General features: G+C 40.9%; 1 protein-coding gene across 1 annotated transcript; it reads right to left on the bottom strand.

Annotated features, from left to right (window-relative positions):
• Window positions 1-3,954: 3,954 nt before the first annotated feature.
• On the bottom strand, window positions 3,955-8,434 carry LOC121865696. The gene is made up of 3 exons (XM_042365214.1): window positions 8,294-8,434; window positions 5,314-5,490; window positions 3,955-4,758 (listed from the first exon to the last, which is right to left on the bottom strand). The coding sequence occupies exons 1-3, from the start codon at window positions 8,370-8,372 to the stop codon at window positions 4,523-4,525; spliced, it is 492 nt and encodes a 163-aa protein (XP_042221148.1). The 5' UTR covers window positions 8,373-8,434; the 3' UTR covers window positions 3,955-4,522.
• Window positions 8,435-9,544: the final 1,110 nt, after the last annotated feature.

Genomic DNA, 9,544 nt, shown 5'->3' with positions numbered 1-9,544 from the left:
CAATACATTAGTGGAAAAACTAAAAAGGCACTATAACAAATGGAAAAATAATATATATATATATATATATATATATATATATATATATATATATATATATATATATATATATATATATATATATATACAGTATTACCCCGCTTAACGCGCTTTCACTTAACGCGTTTTCGCATATACACGGTGCCTTGCCAAAGCTGAACTTTCACTTAACGCGGATTTTTCCACAGCAACGCGGTGAGTGTCCGGCTCGGATGCTATTTTTAGATTTTGACCACGCGCCACCCGCCCGCCCGCCCTCCTGCCTGCCTGCCTGCCTCTCCCTCCTCCTCCCTCCGCTTGGGCAAGCGGCGCGGTAAGGTTGCGCAGTGTGTGTCTTTGTTGCGTTATCACTGACGTCATATGACGTCTCGGACTGTGATTGGCCATGCAGCCCTACCCCCCTCTGCTGCTAGCTGTAATTGGCTTAAAGTATTATGACGTGACTACTCCGGGGAGGGAGGGAGGGAGGGAGGAGAGACGACGCTTGACCTAGCCGCGGCAGTTTCATCCCTCAAGGCCACGCCGTGTTAACGCGCATCCATTGTTCCGTAAAATGGCTTCCGCTGGACCACCACCCCCAGAGAGAAACCTTTCCTTACCTGGACCCAGCGGCACTAAACCAAAGAAGACACGACGTTCATTAAGCTACGAGCTGAAGTACCAAATTGTTCAAGATTTGGAGAAAGGAAGACGCCAAGTTGATCTCGCGCGCCAGCATGGCGTCAACGAATCTACGATTCGTACGATCAAGAAGGATGCAGCCAAGATAAAGGAGCACATGAAGCTCACAAAGTCTGCAGGTGCTTCAGCTATCAGGTATTGCCAGAACAGGGTGCTGGCAAAAGTGGAAACTTTGCTGGTGAGTTATTTGGTGCGTCAGGCGCGACGCAACATGGCGGTGGACACGCGCTCAGTGCAGGAGTACGCACGTGAGCTATACACAGCAGTGACACGTAAAATGGGAATTGCAGAGCCCAAACCCTTCAATGCTTCCCATGGTTGGCTGCATAGGTTTAAGAGGAGGAACAAGGTCACCAACATCAGCATTGTTGGTGAGGAAGCGAGTGCTGACCGTGCGGCGGCTAGAGATTTTCCTCCGTTTTTACGTGAGATTATGGAGGAAGGACAGTACAGTGACGACCAGGTGTTTAACATGGACGAATCTGGTCTTTTCTGGAAAAAGTTACCTTCCAAGACCTTCGTTGTCCAGTCTGCGAGCAAGGTAAGGGGCCGGAAGATGCAGAAGGAACGCATCACTGTCCTGTTTACCACCAATGCCTCCGGTACCTGTAAACCAAAGTTATCGGTGATTCACAAAGCCCGCAAGCCGCACGCCTACAAGAATATGGACATGAACAAGCTTAATGTCCACTGGCTAACCGCACGTAAGGCGTGGATGTCCTCTTCTCTGTCCCTCTTCTGGTTTGACAACTTTTTTGTTCCTGACGTGCAGAAATTCTGCGAGCAACAGAATGTTCCATTCAACATTTTGTTGCTCCTTGACAACGCACCTGGACACTCGCCCCTACTAATGGATCGTCACCCCAACGTAAAAGTGGTCTTCCTTCCTCCCAACACCACGTCATTAATCCAGCCTATGGACCAGGAGTTAATCTGCAACGTTAAAGCTGCATACTCGGCAAAGAAATTCAAGCTCCTGAACGACTCTACCAACACCAAGGATGAGTTGCGTAAGCTGGGTGACACTGACAGCGAGAGTAAAAGCGACGAGGACAAGGAACAAGAGGCGGCGACTCAAGAAGTTCTCGTCAAACAATTTTGGAAGAAGTTTAACGTCAAACAAGCTGTAGACTTCTTGGTGGAGGCATGGGATCTGCTGTCTACTACTACGATTCGTCACGCATGGAGACATGTGTTGCATGGCATACCAGGTGAGAGGAGGAGTCAATCTGTTACTGGTCAGGTTCAGACTGTTGCAGTAGCAGTGGACCTTGCCAGAGAAGCTGCGCAGACTGTTACAGCTGAAGGCTTCTCCGAGACCACCAACGAAGACATCATGGAGGTGATCAGAGATCCTGAAGTGACTGCCGACGAGATGTTGGAAGAAGAACCCGCCAGTGAAGAGGAGGAAGAAGGTGCGTCATTCTCCGAAGAACCTAGTTTAAGTCATAGTGATATTAAGTGTGTCATAGAGTTAACAGAAAAAATTAAGTCCATCGTTTCCCGCGACACTGATGATGAACGCCATGACGTCTTCCATAACCGACTGGTGCAGGCTATGGAGCCGTACATCAAGGTGTATCACGACAACATCAAAGCCAGCCGTCAGCAAAGCATAACCGAGTTCTTCGCCTGCAACCCACCACAGCCAGCCCAAGGCAGTGATAGTGATAGTGAAGGTGATTTTGAGGGATTTGTCAGGGAAGCCATGACAACTGTAAGTGACAGTGATATTGATTCACCTAGTAATGGTGATTCACCTAGTAATGGTGATTCACCTGAGGGGCAGTAATCTGCCCTCTGCCTCGGAACCAGCCTCCATCCCCATATGCCGACCCATCTCTTCTACTACCGTGAGTGTTCCTTAAAACTTTTCGTTTTTTAACCTATTCTTTATTTTTCCTATGTTAACCTTTATCTTTCCTAACCTAACCTCTTCTATATTACTTGTTTTTCATGCCACCATAAAGTTAAGATAGAATTTTTACTACAACATAGTTATTTGTCGTCAAAAAGTGGAGTTTGGGGGTCGGGCTGGGTTCTATTGGAATTAATCCCATATGTTCTGTTATTCACTTAACGCGGTTTTCACTTAACGCGGGACCCTCTGGGTTCAATTGACCGCTTTAAGTGGGGTACAATCATATATATATATATATATATATATATATATATATATATATATATATATATATATATATATATATATATATATATATATATATATATATATATATATATATATATATATATATATATATATATATATACAGTATTACCTCTGCCTAACGCTATGCTCATTTTTAACGCTGCTTTTATCATATACGTGCCTCGCCAGAGCTGAACTTTCACTTAACGCGAATTTTTTCATCATATAATGCTGAAGCGGCAAGCACCATGCGCCGCTGTCGCCCAGTCATCAAAATACACGAGTTCTTCACTCCGCCACCCACCACAGCCGGCCCAAGTCAGTGATAGTGATAATTATAGTGAGGATATGGACTTATATGGCCTTTGAGGGGTTTGACAAATAGGCCCTGCAAGCCTCTGTGGTGGATAGTGATACAATTGATACAAGTGATACAGGTGAGGGCCAATAATCTGCCCTCTGCCTCGGAACCAACCCCCATCCCTGTGTGCCCAGCCATCTTTTCTACTAATGCAAGTGTTAAAAAACCTAATATTATTGATATTTCTCTTAATTATTAATTGTGTGTGCATACCATCATAAAGTTAAGATAAAATTTTTACTACAACATAGTTGTGTGTCGTCAAAAAGTGGAGTTTGGGGGTCGGGCCAGTCTCTATTGGAATTAATCCCATATGTTCTGTTGTTCACTTAACGCCACTTAACGCGTAATTCTGTGGGTTTCAATTGGACCGCGTTAAGCTGGGTAACTACTGTATATGTATATACAGTATATATATATATAATAATATATATATATATATATATATATATATATATATATATATATATATATATATATATATATATATATATATATATATATATATATATATATATATATATATATATATATATATATATGCTGATAACTACAAGGAAAAAGAAAACACGAAGTTCCCAAGCGCTTTCGTGTAATTCACATCTTCAGGGGTGAGTACAGACTAAGGAGAAGTACATAACAAGGTATATATATACAGAGGAGGGTGAGATCAGGTCCACAATGGTCAGGTATTAGGTAATGACCCTACTAATCTTCAAAAAACACCGCAGCAGTCGGTAGTCAGGTCAGAGGGTAAGATGACATCTTACCCTCTGACCTGACTACCAAGTTTGGCAAAAATAATTTTCAATAGTTGTGTAGAGAGCAGTAGAGAGTAATGAAAAACTGATGACAGACACACTAATAACCATCAGTCTATCCACTTTTCCACATTGATGTATCCAAGAGTAACCACATCCACCCCCATATCAAGTATAATTCCTACAAAAATAGCAAAATGTGAGTAAATTTTATGTTTCAATTTCTCTGGTTAAGAAATAACTAAAATACGATCAGCTTATTACCAAGGTTCCAAAATTGCAGCAATGCTGTGATGGAAGACAGTTACTGGGATTTATATAATGTATCCCACAGAGTTCAATGAATATAATTGATTTAGTTACTGAATAACCATCAAAAACATTGTATGACCTGTAGCTGTACTGTACCTGTAACAGATGTAAAGTGTGTACACACAAATTTTGGTGACTCTCTTTTAATACCACAGTACATTTCAGTCCTACATTTTTTTACTTGTCCTTTCACTGGATTATATATTAAAAACTGATATTTCATTGTATTTTAATTAAGATAAAAATAATGGAGTTAAAATTTACCTTATCACCACCACAACGGATGAACAGATCACTAAGTCGTGTTAGTCCTTTAACTATTATTACTGATCGCAGTGTTGGCCGCAGGGTTTGGAGGGCTTTGAGGCTGGTCACAGGAATGTGCAATAACTCCAGAGCTTGTAAGTTCCGGAAGCAGCGTAAACTTATAGTTTCATTCTGTGGAAGACTTTGTCCTGAAATAATAAAATAATTTAATTAATTTCCCTGTAACAAGACCCAATACCAATCAGTGTACACTAGGCTTTTGCTCCTGATGGAAGAACTTTGTCAAACACCAACATTTACTTTCGGGCGACCATATTCAAGCTCCACTAACTGGTCTACCTCCGTCTCCAACTCTATTGTCCTTTAACAGCTGAAAGCTGAACCAAATGTAATACATCTTCAGTAATTTTACCAAAGCAAATAAATTTAAAAAAAATACATCTCTCCTACAAGGAAACAAAAAAATCTCATATTGTTGTGAATACAATACAGTACAATACCTGTACACCATTTTGTTACTTAACTCCATACTTGAAAGATATTACTCAAACCTCTCACCTCACTTTCGAAAGTTTTCTTCACTTCAACTCTAGTGAAAAGGCCAGAAAACAAAATGCTCTTTCCTTTATCTGCAATTTTCACTACAACCATATAATTTTTATACTCAACATAATATATAGAATCAAATTAATGGTTTGTTTATGCTGTACTATTAATGTTCAATGTACGTTCTAATTACTCACCAACTTTAGCCCACAGTCTTAAACCAAAGATCTTCTGTAGACGGTCATAAATAAACTGAAGGTGTGGGATTGCGGAGTGCTGGCGGTGGTTGGGATGCAGCACATGGAAGTTAGTGTGCTGCTCTATCTCAAGGATTAAACTAAATGCTTCTTGAATTTCTCCAAGTGACCACGTGTCTGTTGAATGAAGATATTGGTTAATGTTCAAAATATCCCAAAGCTATAAATAAAAAGAATTGTATTTGTGATAATACACCTGTCCTCACCAGTTGTAAAAGTCAACCAAACACGCTGAAAATTAAATAATACAGTACATCCAAGGATGTACAAGATGAAAAGAGAAGTGGTTACTGTACAGTACTTAGCCAGGTATATGGCTTATAATCCTCAGGAAGCAAACCTAAAGACTCTCATATATCAGGATACGTGACTTTTCCAATCTAAATTAACATACCAGCTACATAGCTTCCAGTCTCCCAGCCAGGAATTCATGGCTAACGGTGGCAGCCCACTGGGCACTTTCCTCCAAAACTGTTGCCCATTTTGCTGGCTGCTGGCCTGATGGCCCAAATGGACAACAGTTTGGCAGTGAGCTTTGCTGGCTGGGTTAGTGCTCAAATTAGTTTCATATTAGGTGTTGAATATTCAAGTAAATATTTAAATAAATCACGAAACAATAATAATTTAAAATACAGTACAACACATAAAACGGTGACATGTTTCTATTTATTCGTCACTTTAAAACTTCTTTAGTATTATTAAATCATTATTCAGGGTCTTCTTTGACAAGCCAGCCATCGCCAATTAAAAAAAACAATTCACAACACACTCATTGTCTTTTCTTTAACTTTTGCAGATGCCCCATTTGTTTCAGCAATTGAAGAACCATAGCACAATCCTGGAAGGCCTCAACTGTAGTAACAGCATCCATGGCAAACCTCGTCTAGACACTTTGTTGGTATATTGATTGCGTTGGGCAGATGTGCCAACAAAACATCCCAGTGTAACTCAATCGTCTCTTTGTTTTACAGTATATATATATATGTACAGTGGTCCCTCAGTTAACGAACACAATTCGTTCCACAGAATCGTTCGTTAACCGAATCCACTGTTTCAATGAGATATTGGGAAATTGGTTGCAGCTCAGAGAAAAGTACATACAAAGTAAAAAAAAAATGCAGTATAGTGCACTTACTTTGAGGTGTATATGTAGAAGGTTCCTGGTTGATGATGATGATGGGAATTAGAAGTGGGGGTGGAAAAGAAGGGAGAAGAGAAAGCAGTGTGGATGGAGGAGAAATCACCTTTCAGAGGACCCATGCTTGATGCCGTCATTTCACCAATAAAATTTTAAGTTCACTAGGTGTAATTCAAGATTATTTTATTTAAATCAACACTGCACTGCGCTATATATTATCAATATGTTAACTAAATTTCAGAATGACCAATAATTTTCGTGTAAAAATGCAAAAATATTCATGATACCAACAAAATCGATGTTCACTCCACTGTAAACAAAGCCAAACTGACACCTGGTGGGTGAGTCAAGCGGCTGATGGGCGCACAAAAAACTAGTTCCCTGTAATTACTGTAATTACAATACGGTATTACAGTACTGTACTAGTATCAGCTGGACTGCACTTGCTTGAGAAGTATAAAAACTGGAATGAATTATTGAAAAAAGTTAACTGGTACATCATAACAGTTCATACTACCACAACTCAAGCCCTGCCTACCTTTGATTAAATGGATATTAAAATATTATTAAAAATCATATCCTTTACTGACAAACAACCAGATTCAATAAAGCTTTCCAACTGAGAAATGAAGAGCAGCCTGTACCATAAATATATCATATGGCATTAAAAGAAAGTCACAACTACTCTGTACACTGAAAAAGTTGTGAAATGACAACAACACTGAAGTAGGTATACCCCTATTTACAATGGGATATGTTCCCAGCCAGTGCAACATCCACATGAATCACAAAAAAAAAAATCCTACATTAATAATAGACATAAAACAATTAAACATCACTCATCACATCATTAAGAACACTATTCACTTCAGAGTCACAAAAAGAGAGTGAAACAACTTGTCACAAAACGTAAAAACTATGACAGTGGCGACCACTGCTCACGTGTTGACAACAAGAAACTACGGTAAGTACTTTAAGTCAAAAAACAACAAAAATCACTTAACTGTCACCAAAACAGAATACTGTACCATATGAACGATCACCATAGAACATAGCTTGTTACTGTAGTGCACCAGTAGCAAGATATGTTTTATGGTGATCACACATGGCCGAGATCATATATTCAACGATTATCGATCAGTATCAGTGTTGTTACTTATCATTGGTGTTTTTTTTCCTTACCCCTTTTCTTCTTTTCTTTTATCCTCTTCACCACTGATCAGCTCGTTAGCCATTTGAGCAATCGGTCACGTCTCTGTCACGCACTGTTGGCAAGTACTGAGCATGCACTGGCTCCTGAATGTACCTGAACCCGCTCCATTGTTGGTCAAGTCTGGTCTTGAAAGAGCTCACACTCGGTGCCGTCACAACACTTTCTGGCAGATTGTTCCAAAAGTTCACAACTCTCACTCCAAAAAAGTTTGCCCTCACAGTTTTCTGGACCTGCTGCTTCTTCAATCTTGAGCTGTGATCCCTTGTGGGGCGAGCGTCCGCCAGCTCCAAGTAAGGACACTCGACTGAGTAGTACAGTGAAAGGACACCACTAACGTTCAAATTTTACTGTACAGTACTGTACTGTACTTTGTTTTGGTGACTGTGAAGTGATTTATCTTATTTTTGTGACCGTAAATTCCTCTGGCCAGACGATGACCATCGTTGACGCGGATTGTTTACATCACCATCGTTAAAGCAGAATATCACAGATCGAGGATACCTGTATTGACAAAAGAGGTTAACACTTCCTATAAACAAAAGACTTCAACAAAATTATTATGTATTCACCTAATAAAAGCTTATATTGCTGATCAAGGAGGAGATGAGCAGACTGGCGGAATGCAGTGGCAAGACTACACACACCCATTGGAGTATGGCATCATCCATGGTTGTCTTCAACACTCACATCATGTCACTCTGAAATACAATACTGTACAGTATATAGTACAATATTGTACAGTATACCTGCCTTTGAAATACAATATATATATATATATATATATATATATATATATATGCAAGTAAATCACTGTAGGTGCGCGTGATCTAGGTATATGCTGATAACCACAAGGAAAGAAGAAAACACGAAGTTCCCAAGCGCTTTCGTGTAATTCACATCTTCAGGGGTGAGTACAGACTAGAGAGAGTAATACAAATCAAGGTGAACCATGCTCCACCCAACTCAACATACACCCGTAATAAGGGAGATAAAATGTTCCTCTAGGTATCCCCTAGACTCATGGTCTCAGTGTGCGACCCTGTATCACTCAGCTGGCCTCACTTTACCCCCAGTACATCCATAAAGCGGAAGGGAGTGAGCCAATCAGACCTTGTACAGTTGAGAGAAGCTTTAGCTTCCCGTTAGCAAGAGGGTTTCACTAAGCTGCTCGAGACATGTGGGGTTGTGAGCCGAGGTAGAGGAGGGCTGATGCCCCAACGATCGTCCCGTCGTCAGCTGGGCACCCAGACGGCTAGATTCCCTCAAGAGATCCTTTGATACCCCGCTAAACAGTGACAGGCCTACACTGATCGGTCCAATGGCGACAATCGCCACCCTCAATCATCAACGGCAGTCTCAAACGGCAGTCAATCTCTCGCAGTCAAACTCCGGTCAACTCCGGTCAAGTGGGTTCTGACGGAAACCCTGAAATGAACTCACTGTTAGCTCTAGTTTACTTTACCACTGCCCTATCTAACCCTGTCTGAGATCGAATGAGACTTACTTGTTATACTGCAATAGCGCAACACAGGTGACTAGGCCACGTGACTATTTCTGTGACGGACGCGCAGGGACGTCTTGTTTGTCTGAATGCTCCCCGTGACTGAGAGAGAGCCCGCCTCGTGTCCTCTCAAGGCGTTAGCTTAGGCCTACGTGACATATTTTCCGCCTAACTAATAACTCCTTGGGACACCCGTAACATTATTCAGACTGATAAACGATCTATAATAATATCATATAGGCCTAGTTCCACAAACTCCCACTATGTGCGGGGAGCGCTCTCTTCCCTCAGACGACCTTGAACGCTCAGTATCGCTAAT

The sequence above is a fragment of the Homarus americanus genome, unplaced genomic scaffold (assembly GCF_018991925.1).
Source record: "Homarus americanus isolate GMGI-L3 unplaced genomic scaffold, GMGI_Hamer_2.0 scaffold31875, whole genome shotgun sequence".
NCBI classification, from domain to species: domain Eukaryota; kingdom Metazoa; phylum Arthropoda; class Malacostraca; order Decapoda; family Nephropidae; genus Homarus; species Homarus americanus.
The sequence above is the reverse complement of the archived record's forward strand: the minus strand, read 5'-3'. Positions and strand labels throughout refer to the sequence as shown.

Excerpts from the sequence above, each read along its gene's own strand:
- LOC121865696 (XM_042365214.1), bottom strand. The coding sequence starts at position 8,372 with ATGGGTGTGTGTAGTCTTGCCACTGCATTCCGCCAGTCTGCTCATCTC. Across the intron at positions 5,491-8,293 it reads GCAATATAAGCTTTTATTAG|ACACGTGGTCACTTGGAGAA; the intron begins GTGAATACATAA and ends TTCATTCAACAG. Across the intron at positions 4,759-5,313 it reads AAGACTGTGGGCTAAAGTTG|GACAAAGTCTTCCACAGAAT; the intron begins GTGAGTAATTAG and ends TTATTATTTCAG.